This window comes from Pongo pygmaeus, chromosome 17 (assembly GCF_028885625.2).
Source record: "Pongo pygmaeus isolate AG05252 chromosome 17, NHGRI_mPonPyg2-v2.0_pri, whole genome shotgun sequence".
Lineage (NCBI taxonomy): Eukaryota > Metazoa > Chordata > Mammalia > Primates > Hominidae > Pongo > Pongo pygmaeus.
In genome coordinates this window covers 84,121,894-84,142,020 of record NC_072390.2, presented here as the reverse complement: position 1 = coordinate 84,142,020, position 20,127 = coordinate 84,121,894, and the positions used below count along the sequence as shown (strand labels likewise).

General features: G+C 37.6%; 1 protein-coding gene across 23 annotated transcripts in view; it reads right to left on the bottom strand.

Annotated features, from left to right (window-relative positions):
- The window catches only part of CCDC102B (coiled-coil domain containing 102B), a 372,905-nt gene that overhangs the window by 74,796 nt on the left and 277,982 nt on the right, over nt 1–20,127 (bottom strand). For 11 of the 23 annotated variants that reach the window (XM_063653804.1, XM_063653803.1, XM_063653806.1 and 8 more), the window contains one exon: nt 800–970. The exons of 7 other annotated variants lie outside the window; for them this stretch is intronic. In XM_063653804.1, coding sequence (XP_063509874.1) covers nt 800–970 — 171 coding nt within the window. Of the gene's footprint in view, nt 1–799; nt 971–20,127 lie in introns of those variants that run through there. 5 more of the 23 variants (XR_010124190.1, XR_010124192.1, XR_010124194.1 and 2 more) reach the window with 1 other exon arrangement.

Here is a 20,127-nt window from a genome sequence, read left to right as displayed (position 1 = left end):
ATCCATGGGAAAATAATTCAGCTGTTTATTTTTTTATTTCCAACTGTTTTGCATTATATAGAAACAGTCTTTCTAACCAGGGAACTATGGCTTTTGCCTGAATAGTTGTCCAACAAGAGCAGAAACAGTGACTGGAAAACCATCTGAAAGAATGCTACGGCGGGTGACAGTCCCACAATCGGTGACATTTGAGACTGTGTTTCTTTAAAAAAAAAAAAAAAAAAAAAAAAACTTTGTTGTTTTTAAGTGCAGCTGAAATCACCCCCGCAGTTGTAACTGTGTGCTGTGAAGATATTACACAGAGATATCTATCTTCCAGGAACTTCTAAAATATTCTATAAACCATTATTGAGCTGACCTAACAAAACAAAATGAAGTACCTAGATTCTTTTGAACACTGAAGAACACTGAAAATATATAATAAATAATAGTATATATCACACTTTTTGATATAGATGCTTAAATCTTAAAACACCCAAGCTTTAATGATACTGTGCCTATATTTAAACACACACACACACACACGCACGCACGCACGCGCGCGCGCATGCGCACAAGGTCATGCTGAAGTATTGACACTATAGAGCACTCGTAAAACATATACTATTACCGCCACAAACATGTGCATATTGTCCGTGTAATCTTATTTCCTTACTCTTTTTAAATTGATTTCAGTCATTAAGATATGAATATTTATATTCCCATTAATGCCATATGTTAATAAGGGAGACAATCTTTAGATGTGCTCTAAAATACTATTTAGAAGCTATCCAGTATGTGTTCACTCATAAAGTAGTACCTCATCTTCTTTTTGGTTGAGTCCCTGCTTTAGTTCTTCCACTCGTAATCTTAGTTTCTTTACTTCTGCCTCATTTTGATCCACTCGGTTGTTTGCATGAGTCAGTTCTGCAATATTTGCCTGGTATTGTCTGCTTAGTTTATAGTAGGCATGTTGAAGGTTCAGTAATTCCTTTCAAAGGAAAACAAAAATTACATTATTTATAGTCTACTCTGATAAAATCAGAAGAATGGCGACTTCTTTTGACAAAAGAGAAAAACATTTTAGGAAGAATTTAGATGAGCCATCATCTTCATTTCGAATTCTACATTTCCGTAATCAAATATTATGATTATAAATGAAAGATATGTGACTAAAATATAATGCACTCTTTACGTTGTTTTGTAAACGATCTATTTTGCACCTCACACAAAAGTAGTTTTTATGTAACCTTCCCCCAAAAGGAAATCACATAACCATAAATAAAATAATATAAATACATGCAAAAAGAGCTGTTCATCCTGATCATCCACTAACTCAGCAGATGCTAAAAGTTAGCACACTACATGATTTAATTATTTGCTGAAGAAAATAGGTTTTGTGAGGCTGTAGTCATGCTGTTACCTGACACATCTTCTGAAACCACATGAACCAGGCTCAGAAACCTGCAGCAAGGACCCATCATGGGTAAAGAAATATATTAATCTATCATAGGGTGATTAGACTGCAAATCAATCTTGTTATAATTAACACCATACACTATATAAATTAACAGGTTACAATAATTATCCTCAGATTAATATCATTTCTCATTTTTAGTTAAAATTTGCAGTGTAAAATTAATTGTACTATCATTATAGAAAACATCTTTATTGGGGCCAGGTGTTGGTGGCTCACGCCTGTGATCCCAGCACTTTGGGAGGCCGAGACAGGCGGATCACGAGGTCAGGAGATCGAGACCATCCTGGCTAACACGGTGAAACTCCGTCTCTACTAAAAAAAAAAAAAATACAAAAAATTAGCCGGGTGTGGTGGCGGGCGCCTGTAGTCCCAGCTACTCGAGAGGCTGAGGCAGGAAAATGGCGTGAACCCAGGAGACGGAGCTTGCAGTGAGCCGAGATAGCGCCACAGCACTCCAGCCTGGGCAACAGAGCGAGTCTCCGTCTCAAAAAAAAAAAAATCTTTATTAAAACTATAAAGAAAAAGCCTCTGGCTCTTCATAATGTTATAATACTGTAGGAAAACCCAAGGATATTTCTTTGGTTTCCTAAAACATGCTGTCATATTACTTTATATACAAAAATCACAAAAAGGCAATCATAAAAAAATGTATTGGTAATTATCTTAGGATGTCTAGGTAGAAATCGAAAGTGGAATTATTTTCACATCTCAAATCATTAGTAATACTAATGATGAATTCATGATCCAAAAGTAAAAAATAGCCATAAAATATGGGAAAATAAATGTGGATGTGGTGTTTTTCTTTTAATCATCAAGTAGGGGAAGTTTTCCTAAGTATGATCCCAAATCATGAGATCACAAAATGATAAATTCAATCACAGTAAGTATATAATTTGCATATAACAAACAAAATATATTCAGTATCTCTCAAATTAGGGGCACATCGATTCAAATTTATGTAACATTTTTGACCTGACAAAATTATAGATATTGTAGAAAATTGCAGTGGTGGCCAGGGGTTAAGGACAGGGCAGGAGCAGGATAAGGTACATGTGAGGGTAGCTTAAAGGGAACCTTATGATGAGAATGTTCTCATCACAATCCGGGCGTAAGGGACACCCAGATCTGTCTGCATTATTTTATACAATTGCATATGAATCTAAAAGTATCAAAAATAAAAAGCTTAATTAAAAAAATCAAAATGTCTTCAGACTGGCAAAGGCTAAGTATGGTAAGGTAATCTGCCAGTAAAATGTGGAGAAATAAGGATTCATCCATGGAGAAACATTGGCAATATTTTTTTAATTAAAAATGCACATAAAGTCAGACACAACCATTCTATTTCCAGCAATGTATTTCACAGATATACGCCTAGTTGTGTGAAATGTTGTGATTATGAGAATATTTGTCGCAGCATTATTTTGTTGTTGCTGGTGTTTACAGTGAATATTGGAAACTAAATGTCCGTGAAATGGGCCTGATTACATTTAAGAAAAAACATTCAACCCTTCAATATAATATGGTAGCCTTTTATATATTCACATGGAGAGATGTTAAATATATAAAATGTTATATATAACATAAACGACAGTGTTACTGTGAAGCAATTGAAGTGACAGGGCAAGCTTGCTCATGGTCTGTTGAAGCCTTGTTATACACCAACTGCAAGTAATAATGCTATCAACAAGGGCAGATTTTCTCTTCTCAAAAGTTGACTCAGATACATTGGATTGTTATCACAATCAAATGCAGCTACTTAAATATATTAAAGAACTCACAATACCACTCAAGTTAAACACATTATAATTTTTGTACTACCTGCCTGTTTTTAAGATAATTCTTACTATATCAAATTCTTACCTCAGAAAATACAGAAACCAGAGGAACATGTATCTTCAACAAGAATAAATTCAATGTTATTCATAAACATTTATTATACTTGGTGACAGATGATAGTTTAAAATAAGAGCATTTTATCAGTCTTAATCAGCATATTTAGTGGGTCCACTTAACATCTTACGTGTCAAATATACTGTGATTTAGTATTGTCTATAGTGTTGATATAATATCATTCATTCCACAAGCCTTCACTAAATGTCTACCATGTGCCAAAGACTGTGCTATGCATTTTACATATAAAAGTGAACGAGTTAGATATGACCTCTAACCTTGTAAAGCTTAGAATCCAGTAGAGGTAATAGATTAAAAAACAATCAAGGATATTTGTCAATTGTGACAATTACTAAAAAATACTCAGATGATTTTTTAAGACAGAGAATAATTAATGAGGGGTGGAAGAGAAGCAGGAAAAATCAAGTGACAGGAAATTTCTGTCCTGAGCCTCTGAGATCCCTGTTCTGTATGGAAAGATGTATTTCACCAGCTGCTGGAAAAACTGTCACACAACAGCTCTTCACCGACAGCTCTTTCCTCTTGGCTGCAAAGAGACTCCCCACCAAGTCCACACCTACTTCCTGGTGATCATTTTAGAAGTATAAAGGACTTATTCCTAGCCCAACTTGGGACAGGTCCAAAGGTCCATCCCAGCTTCAGAAGTACCCCAAAGATCAGCTGAGGTCCCATGATCACAGCCCTCCCAGTCCTACTTCTCCCTCTGACCTGGGCTGCTTGGTTCTTCCCATAGCTAATGTACTACCTAGTACACTTCCTGCATGTTGATATCTCCAGAATCTGCTTCCCAGGTAACAGACTTCAGCATCTGGTGTCCCTGGCTGTCACTTTAGAATATCTACCCTGCAGAATTAAATTTCCTAGCAAAAGTCCATGGATGGAAAATAGATGATGGAAACTTTACTGAGAAAGTAAAGTACAAAACTGTGTGAACCCACAATATTGTACTCTGTAATTTAGAGTTCGTTTTGGATCTCTATATGTAACAATGCTTGAATATGTGTAAAGTGAATATAGTAATTAGAAGCCTAAAAGATTGAAAATCAAATTTTGGAGTATGTCTTTGTATTTATTCAATGCCACAGATAACTAGGCAAATGATCAAAAATATTTGTCGAGCATCCACTAATGTTTTATCTAGTCAGTTAGTAAATGTTCCCAATTATATTCAAGTATTGAGAAAATACAGAAAAAAAATCAACAAATTTTATCTTATTTCTAAGTTCTGCTTTCCTCATCTGTAAAAGCGCATATAAAAGCAACTTCACAAAATTGTACCTTTAAGTGATATATATGTACATTGCTTCATGATACGAGAATTAAGTATAGCACGAGATTGACTGGCTAGAAGAGACTGTTTTATGTGCTCATTTTGATCAGATGCAATCATAAGCATAGGTATCAGGTCCAGAGTAGACCAAGCATCTCAGCAAATGCAATCAGGGACGGGGATCTTTTCACCTTTCTGCTCTGTCATCCTTAGGTCATATGTGCCCTTTGTCCTTTGCTTGCTATTTTATAATCACAAAATATCTCCCAAATTTTGCTGGGTAGAGAGTTGAGGAGAAGCAGCAAAGATAAAAGTTGTTTCTCCTAGTAAGATTTGTGTCCATTTGTTGCTAAGACAATTTCCTGATACTATATAGGGGAAAACATGATAAAGAGAAAAACACTGCGCATAAGAATGAAAAAGTTATGATCATTTAAATGATACGTACATAAAAGACACAGTTTAAACAAGATATTTTATTTGAAAAAAATCCTAATTTATTCTTTTACATTATGAGACCATAATATTATTTGTTTCTTGTTATTTGACAACTGCTATTTATTTTTATCATGTTCTGGAGTTAGTTTGATAGACCTAAAACACTATATTTGTGGGAAAAAAAATATTTTGAGACAGATGTCTGGGGGAGTATATTCTTCCTTACACATCTTTTTATGGACAGACTTCCGTTAGAAAGTGAAAGACTGGAAGATAGCATTGGATGACAAGATGACATGGAGTTGACTTACTCGAGGGAGAGGGGTATTGCAGGTAGGTAGCAGAACTCTTCTAACAGATTTTTAAGCATTATGTATTGAGGAAAAGGGGCAAGAGGGTCAGATGATTTAGTTGTGGGCAGACAGGGTAAAGATCTTAAAATCCTGGTATAGAGTTTGAATTTAATTTTTGTTTCAATGGTTTGAAAAGGGCATGGAAAGTAAAAGACAACATTGAGAGTGAAGTATACGTCGTTTCTAAAAAAAAAAAAAAAAAAAAAAATCACTTTCATCTCACTTACAGAGGTAATGACCTTAATAGAGAACTAGTGAAGGGAAAATTACAATAAAGTTGATTCAGTTACGATATTTTCATCTGTGATTAACAGGAAAAAGACAAACAAGCAAAAACCAAGAAAATGTTTTCCTGTGATGTGATAAATCCAAGGTTAGAGTGACTTCATGGTTGTTAATCTGGCAGTTCAGTAACCTTGCCAAGGACTGGGTTCATATTTCTGTGTTGAGAACTGTGGTTGCCTGCATTATTTTTCACAAACATTTGGCACTCATCCTGAGAGTATGATTATACTGCTCCTAGTGTTGAAATCGGGCATGGCCATGTGAGTATCTTTGACCGAGGAAATACAGGAGAAGGGATGTCATCTCTAGGCAGCTGAAGAGTACCATTCACCACGCCCTCTTTTTTCTGCCTCTACAATTGTATCAAAATGTACACTTGCATCCCTCTGTCACTTTGTGCCATTGGAAGAACCTGTCCGGTGGGCAAGAAATAACTGTTTTTTGAAGCCATCCTGATTTTCAAGTCTACTGTTGCTATAGCACAACCCAGCTTGTTCAAGCTGATACAGTGTTCTCAGTGTTGTTGTTTTAATTGTTTCACTGAGTGTGAAAAAAATTTACTAGTTCTCCAGGACTTCACTTCATGTCTAAATGGCTAAAGTTGTGTCATATGTTAATGTTTAAACCCATCTGTGATCAGGAAAACATACCTACTAAATAAATCACTCTAATAATTAGGTCTTGGGCCTGAGAATGGAGCCTTTAATAATGAAGTGCAAGGGGGCCATAATAGGGGAAAAATATATGAAAAATTAGGCTTGTATCAAGACAGGGAAACTGGACAAGGGGATGAATATTAATCAACTGAGAATGTCTGTTATCTGAGATATCATTTCTCCTTTCTTCTTTCCTTCCTTACACCTTTCCTCATTTCATCTATTCATTCATCCAACTAATATTCATTGGTAATCAGCGATGTAACAATGATAAGCACCAAGGACAGAGATATGAAATTGAGACAGCCAGGTGGGAAGGGGTCCCCAAAGAAACTCCAGCCAACCTGTGCCCTGTGGTGGAGCCACAGTAGTTCACACTGTTTGCAGCGGGGAGGAGCCTGGCCCCTTCTCTTCGTAGGTAAACCTGGTATTTAATCTTTGATGTGGGAAGCACACTACCAGGATTCTGGCTTTTCAGAGAGTCCCTGATTCTTTTTTTTTTTCCCCTTTTGTCCAATAAAACCCATTTTTCTCACCCTATAAATTGTCTGTGGGCCTAATTTTTAATGGTCATGTGACAAGGAGCCTGTCTTTTGCTGAACTGAGGAAAAGTCCTATAAGAAAATCAACCTGTAATCTAGTTTGCAGAAAGAAACAATAGCAAACAACAACAACAACAACAAATCAGTAGATACTCTACTTGGAAAGGATTATGTCAGAGGTAAGTTAAAGAAGAGGTACACAAAGCAGCTAACAGCATGGGAAAAGATGACCAGATTTCCTAGAGAAAGGAACACTGGATCTGAAATTTGAAACATGAGTAAAAATTGTGATATGAAGAGGAATGATTGAGAGGAAGTCTCTCTGGGCAGAAATAGTAGCACATGCCAAGATCAAAAGAAAGAATGATGTATTGAGAGGGGCCTGAACTGCAGTGCATGTGAGTGTGTGTGTGCATTGGCTTGCCTCACATGCCCATGAACTTATTAGTAGAACACTTATATGTAGTGGAAAGGATTAGCTAATATCCAAATAAAATACTGTATCACTATATCTGTATGTATCACCAATATTTCACCAGACATTAAGATCCTACAGTATGAAAAAAAATCAAAATAGAAGTATAGCAATTATCTATATATATATAAAAAGTAATGTACTTCACTTACAAATAAACTTTCACAAATGTAAAATTCAAATTTCCAAATTTGATGCTGCAGGTTCCCAGACTATAAAAATAGGGTCAAAACCCAGCCATCCCATTACTGGGTACATACCCAAAGGACTATAAATCATGCTGCTATAAAGACACATGCACACATATGTTTATTGCGGCACTATTCACAATAGCAAAGACTTGGAACCAACCCAAATGTCCAACAATGATAGACTGGATTAAGAAAATGTGGCACATATACACCATGGATTACTATGCAGCCATAAAAAATGATGAGTTCATGTCCTTTGTAGGGACATGGATGAAATTGGAAATCATCATTCTCAGTAAACTATCGCAAGGACAAAAAACCAAACACCGCATGTTCTCACTCATAGGTGGGAATTGAACAATGAGAACACATGGACACAGGAAGGGGAACATCACACTCTGGGGACTGTTGTGGGGTGGGGGGAGGGGGGAGAGATAGCATTAGGAGATATACCTAATGCTAGATGACGAGTTAATGGGTGCAGCACACCAGCATGGCACATGTATACGTATGTAACTAACCTGCACATTGTGCACATGTACCCTAAAACTTAAAGTATAATAATAATAATATAAAAAAATTTTAAAAATAGGGTCAAAAATAAGTATCTCTGAGGGTCATTCTCTTAAATTCTAATATAATAACATATAATTCTTTAACATCTTATCTATAAAACAGGACTTTACTCTTTTATAACAATCACAAACAGAAATGAGAGGACAAAAGAGAAGACTTTACTGATAATGTCTCTGACTAGTTTGCTCAACAGCCGTGAGTCATACTCTGTATGTGTGTCTGTGTGTAATATTTATCTCTGGGACTAAGGCATTCATATATATGTGTGTATATGTATGTGTCTATATATGTATATAGTCATATCACTAATGGAATACTTATTAAGAATAGTTAAATAGGCTATTCTAGGTTAGAACAAATGCAGATCTCGTTTTACAATACACATTTCATCATTTCATCCCAGAAGAAATCAAGACATCCATGATTATGAAGATTTATTTTTACTATATTTATTGTAGAAAATAATAACACCCACCTCAAAGGGCCATTGTGCATGGTAAATGCATTTTTTTAATGTCTGATAAAGTAACTACTACATAATAGTATGTTCATAATGCTTTTCATACATACATTCATTGTTTTATACATAGCTAATTACTATTATTGTTATTACCATAAGAATAAACTATCCTCTTATGCTTTGATCATTGGCTGCACATAGCCCTTGGAGGGACTCAGAAAGAAACATAGGTAATAGACATTCCTTATGTGAAAGTTCTTTGTTCATTACATGGAGTTTCCTTTGATACGTTTCTTTTCTACAATTCCCAGAGAGCTTGTACTATATCAATAGGAAAGAAACGAATGCCTTTTCTCCACTCTCAAGCAAGTCTACCTGCTATAGTCATTCAAAAACAGATGTGAGTTTATGTCATACTGATAATGCACTATTTGATTCTAGTGATAAGTATGAAAAAAATGAAGAAAATAGTCACTGTTTCTATTCTCTAGACCAAGCATTAGATGCAGACAACTGGGAATAAGAGAAACAGAGTTAGGAGAATCTAAGGATAAGTAGAATGGGGCATATTTGAAGGCAACATAAGACAGACATGAGTGACTTGGGAAGTCTCAGATATTCATTAGTCATAAAACTTACCCCAGAACTTTGCTGCTTTTCTTAAAAACAAAAAACAAACAAACAAACAAAAACACCAGAATCTTGCTCTGTCACCCAGGCTGGAGTGCAGTGGCACAATCTCGGCTCACAGCAACCTCTTTTTCCCAGGTTCAAGGGATTCTCATAACTCAGCCTCTCGAGTAGCTGGCATTACAGGCATGCACCACCATACTGGGCTACTTTTTTATTTATTTATTTATTTTTTACTATTTTCAGTAGAGACTGGGTTTCCTGTGTTGGCCAGGCGAGTCTCAAACTCCTGGCCTCAAGTGATCCATCCGCCTCAGCCTCCCAAAGTGCTGGGATTACAGGCATGAGCCAATGTGCCAGGCTTACATCTTAAAACAAAAAGAGAAACTTATTTTGATTACATGCCTCACTCAACCTATAGACCAGATCTCTTTTTCCCCTCAAAGCAAAACCTTCTACAATAGCTTTCTGTAGTTTCTTTATCCACTTATCCATCTCCAATGTTTTTTCTCTTTCCATGATTGCTCCTTCACATGACTCCAGGAAAACTTCCCATGTCAAAAGCACTAATGGCTTCTGGATAGCCAACCACATCACTAACTCAAATTCTCAATAATGTTCATTATTTTATGATAATGACTCTCTCTCTATATATATTTGTGATGATTATGTGATTATTGAGTATTAACTTGATTGGATTGAAGGATGCAAAGCATTGTTCCTGGGTGTGTCTGTGAGGGTGTGGCCAAAGGAGATTAACATTTGAGTCAGTGAATGGGTGATGCAGACCCACCCTCAATCTGGGTAGGCACTATCTAATCAGCTGCCAGTGAAGCCAGGATAAAAGCAAGCAGAGGAGCATGGAAAGACCAGACTGACTGAGCCTTCTGGCCTCCATCTTTCTCCCATGCTGGATGCTTCCTGCCCTTGAAAGCTTTTGGACTCTTGGGCCTACACCAGTGGTTTGCCAGGGGCTCTCGGGCCCTTTGGCCACAGACTGAAGGCTGAACTGTTGGCTTCCCTACTTTGGGGTTTTGGTACTCGAACTGTCTTCCTTGCTCCTCAGCTTGCAGATGGCCTATTGTGGGACTTCACCTTGTGATGGTGTGAGTCAATATTCCATTTCATATGCATCTATCCTATTAGTCTCCTGTCACTCTAGAGAACCCTAATACTATATATATATATATATATAAAATATATATACTATATATGTATGTAGATGTATGTGTATTTAGATGTATGTATATGTATGTATACATATGTAGATGTATATATACGTGTGTGTATGTAGATGTATGTATAGACACATATGTGTATATATGTGTCTATATGTAATTATGTATATACTATAGATATATGCATATAGTTAAATTGAGAATTTAGCTCCAGGCTTGCATATGCAAGCTTGTTTCTATCCCAGAGTATAAAACAAAATACCCTCATTAAATTAAAAAAAATCAAACCTCATACTATGGCAAACACTGACATGGAGGTCAGGAGCTAGAGTAATCACCAAGATGGAAAATCATCCTTATTGCCAAATGAAACCCTGGGAATACAAAGCAGAAATAAGCCCCAAATGACTCAACAGCTCAGAATACACAAGCCCACAGAAAAATCAATCTGACGGAAAAGCTAGCTCACAAAGTTTCAAATCCTAAGAAGTAATGATTCAATGTGAGGAGGAGTAAACAAACACAGCAGAAAAAATAGCATTCAAAGAGCTTAAACTACAGCAATGCGAAAATGCCAAAAAAACCCATAATATTATCAAATGATAAATGATAAATTATAATTAAATTAATAAAGTAAATTAATAAGAAACTGTGAGAACATAAAGGACAGATTTGGGGTAAAAAGTAGAACTTTCTAAAAAGCTACATAAAGTTCTAGAAATTAAAAAGACATGGATGAATGAAATAGATATTATTGAGGAATAAATAAATATATAAAAGATCAAAATTAAATAACATGAAACACAGAAAAATGTTCTGAAAAAAATTGTAATGAGATAGAAGGATTAACAGACATACACTGAAATCCGGAATTCCATATCAAGCTGTCTACTTGACATGTACATTTTACATGTATATTTTATAACTCCACAAAGGCCAGCCCTAATGTCAGTTGCAGTCAGTGCTTTCACTGATAACTCCTTTCGCCAGAATGCTTATCAGTAAGCACATGCTTACCGATAAATAAAGGGTGGCTGGGAAATTCACTTTACCTATGTAGACTCATCCAAGTAAGATGAGGCAATAGATACAATATGTACTTGTCAATTCTCTGCCAAACAACCAAATTAGAATTGTAAGTATATAGAAAATTTGAAGGAAAAAAATGTATCTACTATAAAATGTATGTGTGGGTGTGTTAGTCCATTTTCACACTCCTATAAAGAACTTCCTGAGACTGGATAATTTATGAAGAAAAGAGGTTTAATTGACTCACAATTCAGCATGGCTAGGGAGGCCTAAGGAAACTTACAATCACGGTGGAAGGCAAAGGGGAAGCAAGGCACCTTCTTCACATGGTGGCAGGAAGGGGAAGTGCTGAATGAAGGGGGAGGAGCCCCTTATAAAACCATCAGATCTGGTGACAACTCCCTATCACAAGAACAGGATAAGGGAAATCACCCCCATAATTCAATTAGCTCCATCTGGTTTCTCCTTTGAAACATGAGGATTACAGAGATTACAATTCAAGATGAGATTTGGGTGGGGACAACAAAGCCTAGCCATAACATTCTTCCCCTGGCCCCTCCCAAATCTCATGTTCTTTCCACATTTCAAAACCAATCATGCCTTCCCAAGCTTCCCCCAAATTCTTAATTCCAGCATTAACCCAAAAGTTCAAGTCCAAAGTGTCATCTGAAATAAAGCAAGTCATTTCTGCCTATAAGCCTGTAAAATCAAAAGCAATTTAGTAACTTCCTAGATACAATGGGGGTAAAGGTATTGGGTAAATACACCTGTTCCAAATGGAAGAAATGGGCAAAAAACAAAGGGCAACAGGCCCCATGCAAGTCCAAAATCCAGTGGTGCAGTTATTAAATCTTGCATTAGTCAGGCTTCTCCAAATGTACAGAACTAATAGGATAGATGAAAGTATGAAGCAGAGTTTATTAAGGAGTATTGACTCACATGATCACAAGGTAAAGTCCCCCAATAGGCCATCTGTCAACCGAAAAGCCAGGAAGCCAGTCCAAGTCCCAAAACCTCAAAGGTAACGAAGCAGAGAGTCTGTGGCTGAAAGCCCAAGAGTCCCTGGCAAACCACTGGTGTAGGTGTCAGAGTCCAAAAGATTTTTAGGGCAGGAAGCATCCAGCATGGGAGAATGATGGAGGCCAGAAGACTCAGCCAGTCTGGTCCTTCCATGTTCCTCTGCCTGCTTTTATCCTAGCTGCTCTCTTAGATGATTAGATGATGCCCACCCTGATTGTAGGTGGGTCTGCCTCTCCCAGTCCACTGACTCAAATGTTAATCTCCTTTGGCAACAGCCTCACAGACACACCCAGGAACAATACTTTGCATCTTTCAGTCTAATCAAGTTGACACTCAATATTAACCATCACAAATCTTAATGCTCCTAAATAATCAACTTTGACTCCATGTCTCACATCCAGATCACACTGATACAAGGAGGGAGCTCCTACAATCTTGGGCAGCTCCAACCCCTGTGGCTTTGCAGGGTACCGGCCCCATTGCAGCTGCTTTCATGGACTGGCATTGAGTGCCTGTGACTTTTCCAAGCACACAGTTCAAGCTGTCAGTGAATCTAACATTCTGGGGTGTGGAGGATGGTGGCCCTCTTCTCACACCTCCACTAGGGAGTGCCCCAGTGGGGACTCTGTGTCGGGGCTTTTACCCCACATTTTTCTTCGGCACTGCCATGGCAGATGTTCTGCATGAGGAGTTCACCCATGCAGCAAGCTTCTGCCTAGACATCCAGGCATTTCTACACATCCTCTGAAATCTAGTGGGAGGCTCCCAGACCTCAATTCTTGACTTCTGTGCACATACAGGCCAAACACCATGTGGAAGCTGACAAGCCTAGGGGCTTGTACCCACTGAAGCAATGGCCTGAGCTGTATGTTGGCCCCATTTAGCTACAGTTGGGATGCTGGGCACCAAGTCCCAAGACTACACAAAACAACAAGCCTCTGGGCTTGGCCCAGGAAACCATTTTTACCTCCTAGGTTGACCTGTGATGGGAGGGGCTGCTGTGAAGGTCTCTGACATGCCCTGGAGACATTTTCCCCATTGTTCTGGCAATTAACATTTGGCTCCCTGTTACTCATGCAATTTCTGCGGCAGGCCTGAATTTCTCTGCAGAAAATGGGATTTCTTTTCTATAGCATTGTCAGGCTGCAAATTTTCCAAATTTTTATGCTCTGCTTCCCTTTTAAACATAAGTTCCAACTTCAGATCATCTCTCTCAAGTTCAAAGTTCCACAGATATTTAGGGCAGGGGCAAAATGCTGCCAGTCCCTTTGTTAAACCATAGCAAAATTCATCTTTATTCCAGTTCCCAAAAAGTTCCTCATCTCCATCTGAGACCCCTCAGCCTGGACTTTGTAGTCCATAAAGTTATTAGCATTTTGGTCAAAACCATTCAACAAGTCTCTGGGTGGTTCCAAACTTTCCCACATTTTCCTGTCTTATTCTAAGCCCTCCAAACTGTTCCAACTTCTGCTTGTTACCCAGTTCCAACATTGCTTCCACATTTTCAGGTATCTTTATAGCAGCAATCCACTGTCTGCAGTAGCAATTTACTGTATCAATCTGTTTCACACTGCTATAAAGAACTGCCTGGCGGAGCTTGCAGTGAGCCAAGATCACACCACTGCACTCCAGCCGGGGCGACAGAGCGAGACTCCGTCTCAAAATATAAATAAATAAATAAATAAATAAATAAAATAAAATAAAATAAAATAAAATAACTTCCTGGAACTGAGTAATTTACAAAGGAAAGAGTTTTAATTGGCTCACAGTTCAGCATGGCTGGGGAGGCCTCAGGAAACTTACAATCATGTCAGAAGATGAAGGGGAAGCAAAGCACTTTCTTCACAAGACAGCAGGAAGGAAGAAGGGGGAAGAACCCCTTATAAAACCATCAGATCTGGTGAGAACTCACTATCATGAGAACTGCATGGGCGAAAACACTCCCATGATTCAATTACCTTCATCTGGTCTCTCCCTTTACCCAGGGGTGGGGTGGGAGGACGGGTCAGGGAGAGGGATCACTGGGATTACAATTTGAGCTGAGATTTGGACCCAAAGCCTAACAATTTCAATGGGTATGTGAGTGTGTCCCTGTACCCTCAATCCTGACACAAAATTAGTAAAAAGGGAACATACTCCCTTTTCAAGAGACCATACAGTGAATATACCAACATGAAATGAATATTTACAAACTTCACTCTATACTTCACAAAAGAAGCCTCAACAATTTTCAACAAATTTCCATTTCAACAAATTCAAGAAATTATTGATAACTTTTGTAGTCACCAAAGCAATTAAAGTAGAATTCAAATTTTAAAGAACAGTTTTTAAGATTCTTTGGAAATTTATATTAGTTAAATAAAATAACAATAAAAATTACAAATAAATGTCCAACATATACACTGTGTAGGATTTAGCCAGACCAGTGGCTAGAGGCTGATTTAAATATATTTATTAAGTAAAATATAGATCAAAAATAAATAAGTTAAACTAGAAGTCGTAAATAGGTCTTGATATTTATATAGCTATAAAATATCTATAAAGTTTTATTTAAACAGATACCAAGCACAGTGTAGGCATACACTATGGGAAGGTAAGTTGGCGCAAACAATTGGGAGAACAATCTAGTGATACCCATCAAATCTGAAGTTCTTACACAGCAGTTCTATATACTTGAAATAGAACCTGGAGAAATTTACATTCTTTACAATGATTTTTATATGGCATAGTTTGTAACCGAGTATATATGTACATGCATCAATGGGGAATTGATAAATAAACCTACAGTGGTTCTTATAACAATAAGATTAATTAGTTAGACTTTCATTTATCAATATACATATATCTGTGAAATATTTTTAGTGTCAAAAGCAAGCTGCAGAATTATATAGGATAAAATTGGTCATTTAAATTTTGCATAAATGAAATATTGTGAGTACACTAATATGTAGTAAAAGACCAAAAATATACACAGAAAGAACATTCACCACTGTGTATCTTCATTATAGGAAAACAGAGAAGAAATGGAAGGCAGGCATTTCACTATGACTCTATGTGTCCTTCTCAAAACCATCTGAAGAATATGTAACAATCTGTCATGAGCCAACTGATGCCTTCACTGTGTTTGATAGTTAGCAGAGTCCCTTGGGTGTGGGTCACCAGCACTCAGAGGCCAGGCCAGGGCTCTGCTTCATTGAGGGCATAGCTGCAGGAAAGCTGTACAAGGCTATGAGCTGGATCCCAACCTTTGGGAGATAGAAAGGCAGAGGCTGCAGTCAAACCCCCATCTAAAGGGTGGGGCTGTGACCTCCGTGAACCTGAGTAAGCTAGAGGATGGCATGGCTTATAACATGGGCAACTGCCACTATCAGCGCCAGCTTAGACTTTGCTGTGGCACCAGATGTGGGCCTGAAAGCTTTTGAGCAGCAGCTGCAGGGCTGGTGCCAGACAGCTGGAGACAGGGTCACATTCGAGTTTGCTCAGAAGCAGACGCAGCTCTGAGTGACACCTACTAATGACTCAGACCTCTGATGGGCAGATTTTAGCCAGGTCTGCAAGGACATGAACCTTACTCTGGCTGCCACTGATAGCTGTTTCCTCTGTGCCATAGGAGTGCTGGCTCTAGGCTTCTCACCCATGAGCCACACACCTGTGCTGCTGCATGACCATGATGAGTGGCTACACGAGGCTGTGTTCCTCCTGGGTTGACACATATTCACACCTGCTGCCTGCCCTGGCCAGCATGCCCACCCTGCCGGGCAAGAACAGAGCCCCAGAACTCCCCAACCTCTGCCCCTGGAGCTTCCATTCCAACTAGTGCCAAGGACCTCTTCTTCCCCCTCCCAAATAATAAAGTTTGTGTTTGGGCAGGGGGAAAAAAAGAAGGTGGTCTTCTAGTTACAACCCAGGTTCAAAATATTGAATAGGCTCCATCTCCAGATACTCTGCTCTACTGGTGTGGAAGGTGACACTTGGATCATTGTTCATTAAAAATCTTCCAGGTAATTCGATCATTGCAGCAAAGGTGAAGAAACACTAAGTCCAAGTGAACAGAAATGGAGGAGGCAGGAATGGCCATGTGGGGTTCAGCCAGAGGCTACTGAGATCATCTAAGAGATGAATCTCACCTTACCCACACTGAGCTCAATGTCAATGCATTTCCTATTCAGATTGGCATAAAGATGGTGGCTGATAAATATTCATCACCTGTATGAATGAAACAATGAATGAGCATAATCAAAGTACTCAGGTCCTTATTCTATATAATGGAGTCCAAATGAAAGGTCCAAACTCCCTTCTCAAGCAATTGTTTAGATTACTTAAAAGTCCCTACGTAGTGATTGTTGGTTATTTCCTTTGAGACAGAGAACCAAATGAAAGGGAAAAGAAAAAGGATAAAAAAATAAAGATACAACAACTGGCAAAAATAAGGTCACTAGATAAATGTTTAAGTGTACCTGGAAACATTGCAGGAAAAAATTATAGAGCCTAATAAGCCAGATCATATTTTTTACATCATATTTATGTATGTCTTTCTATGTGTGTTATCCTGAGGGTAACTCACCTCTATCGTGTGCATATATAAATTAGTTCTTACGATGTAGGCTAAATAAAAATAATGTGAGTTTAGACTTGTTTTCTAATAGCATACATTAATCATCAATTAAATCTATAAATAATAAAGTTCTATAACAGTAGGAAATACATTTTCATCTACTATATAATATATCCTGACTCAGTGTGATATTTAAAGACTTCTAAAGAATTGCAAATATGATTAATCCTATAGTTAAATCGCAACTATAACAAATATAATTTAACATTCATGCAGCATTTTGCATCCCTAGAGAGCTTGCAAATATTAAGTTAAAGCATTAATGGTTAGTCACCAAAACTTTAGATGGAATCACAAGTTCTTTTTCTATTTTACAGGCCCCCATGGGGTAGAGAAAGTGAGATAAGTGACTCATTCTCAGTGGGAAATGCATTACTCCCACACAGTTTTTCTTAAATCCATGAACACTTAGCCAACTAGTGCTTTATAACTAAAGTCTCCAGTATTCTCTCTACCCACACTTAGTGCCCTGTAATTGCACAAGTTACAAATGTTCAGGGAAAATACTTTTTGTTGCTGTTGAAAATGCTTAATTTCATTTGATGAATCAGCCTTTTACAAGTTCCCCAGGCAACCCCCTGTATATGAAAGTGTTTCTGCACAGAGTAAACTCTCCTGATAGACAAAGCTATTGGTTTTGTTCATAATTCTAGAGAAATAAAGAAAATAAATGAACATGTATATTGAGTTTTACAGACCCAATGTCCAAACAATTCCGACTTGTATTTAAGAAAAAAAAAAAAAAAAAGCGGAAGGGCCAATATAGGTGACAACAGAGAAGTGGGCAGAAAGACAAATAGAAGTAAAATCATATTAATGTTCATAAAAATTAACAGGAAGTAACTCAGATTTCAAGATTCAGAAATAGAAAGGAAAATTAACAGAAGATGGAATACAGTAATCCAGAAAATGAAAATATAATAAAAATATTGATAGAGGAATGGAAAAAAGATATTCTCACACATTTCATGTGAATTTTCGTGACTTTTTGGGAGAGAAGATAACTTACCAGAGTATATTAACAGCTCTTAAATTTTCCCTAAGTTTCATAACTAGAAAATTGTTTTAAGTACCTATATATATAAAAGATTTATGTTTATAATTACTCAACATTACTTCTAATAATAAATATAGGAAATAATCTATATGATTGGGGCCTTATTGAATAAATAATTCTTCAAGTGGAAAATTATAAAGCTTTAACATCTGTGGAAATAATTCTGATAATAAAAACAATGAGAGTAATATAATGGGGAATAAAAAGGCACAATGCACAATTGTATGTATATAATGATTCTGATTATTTACATATACATTGTATACACACAAACACACAATAACATGATATACAAGATACCCAAGATAAACAAAAAATGAGGCTTTCCATTCTGTCCAGCTTTACCTAAGCTCTTAGACCAAAAAGAATGGGTTCTTGGTCTTCCCACCTCCCTAAACAAGAAGTCATGATAAACAGATGACCAGAGAAAATTAAAGGCTGGATCCTGTATCTCTTCAGTGCTCCCATCTCCAAGATGAATAATGGGAAGATTCACAAGGAAATGCTGGAAAGGCCTGTTATTCGGCTCCTCCCTGCTTCCCCTGGAAATAGGGTAGGGTTACTGGCCCCCAAGTATAGCTAAATCTAAGGGGCTGCAGAGAACTTCCTGAAGATATTAACATGTGCCACCAGGAGTTTGGGGGACAGAGTAGTGCCTCAGTGACATTGGAAAAAGGAAAAGTAACCTGTTCCTAGGGAGCAAAGAGATGGTGCTTCACTGATAATTGCCTGTAATTTCAGAATTTTTTGGAACACGAACGTTTGAGTGTGTGGGATGATCCATGAGTGGACCCTATAGAGAGGAGCTGGACATGTATCATTAAAAACCACAACAACAAAATAACCAACTCCACTCAAAAGGACCAACTGGATGGATGAAGTGCTATCAACAGAAGAATTCTATATGGAAGGGACTGTGGGAGGAGTTGGAGCTGATAGCGGAGCAGTTAGTGGCTAATCTGAAGAGACAAACAAATGGGAGAGAGAGACAGTGCCTGTACCTCTAATGACCAGTAGAGCACCCACGACCGAAACAGTAGCACCAGTCCACAAGACTCACTCTTCCGCTTTTTTCCCTTCTTCCAGCTCTGAAAAAGTATGAGTGCAGCACTCTCACAGGCAAGAGAGACGACCTGGTAGCCTGGTGTAGGAACAAGTGCAGATGCACACAGCCCTTCCTCCCTGCAGGACCCCTGCCTGAGGCTCATGAGGGATGGAATCTGATAATTGATGGGACGGGATTTCCTAAGCATTGGCATACTGGACCATTGTTAACATCCAATAATAATGTCGAAGCTCTATGCTATTCCTAGGTTTTAATCAGTAATGAAAGAAAAATAACTCGTTCAAGGTAGCAATATGACAAAGATATCACATCTTCTCTTCCCATTTGCAACACGTCCAATCAACCAAACATTCCAAGAGGTAGCCAGTTTTATTCCTATGAGTTTTAGAATTAAGTAATTTTTATTTTACTTGATATGTTAATCTTCATTTTCACAGTATTATAAGAGAGAAAGAAATCCAATATATTTTTTGTCCAAAGGTGCCCGTCTTTCAAAGGGAGCCAATATTTTAAATGACCAAAAATGTAGAGAAGAAAAACTGAAATATTTAGGTTGTATCTGACACATAGGCATTCATTAGTGAATTGTGAGAGAATAATTGCAGAGTAACAAAATAGGATGGAATATGGATTTCCAATAACTAAATAGTGCCAAACAGTAAAACAGAATAATTAGGAGGCACAGTATATAGAGTCAGGAACAGATATGAGAGGGGTAACAGCAAAAATAGCCTGACCAAGGAGAAATAAATGAATCAAAATGCAAGGTTTGAGGACATAACTCGATGAAGAATTAACAAAGGTCCTCATAGCATAAAAGTTGTCCACGCAATACACACCTATGTTGTGACGTTAGTTACCTTTGATAAATGTTCACAAAAAATATCCCAACACTTGCCACTCAAGTCCAAACCAA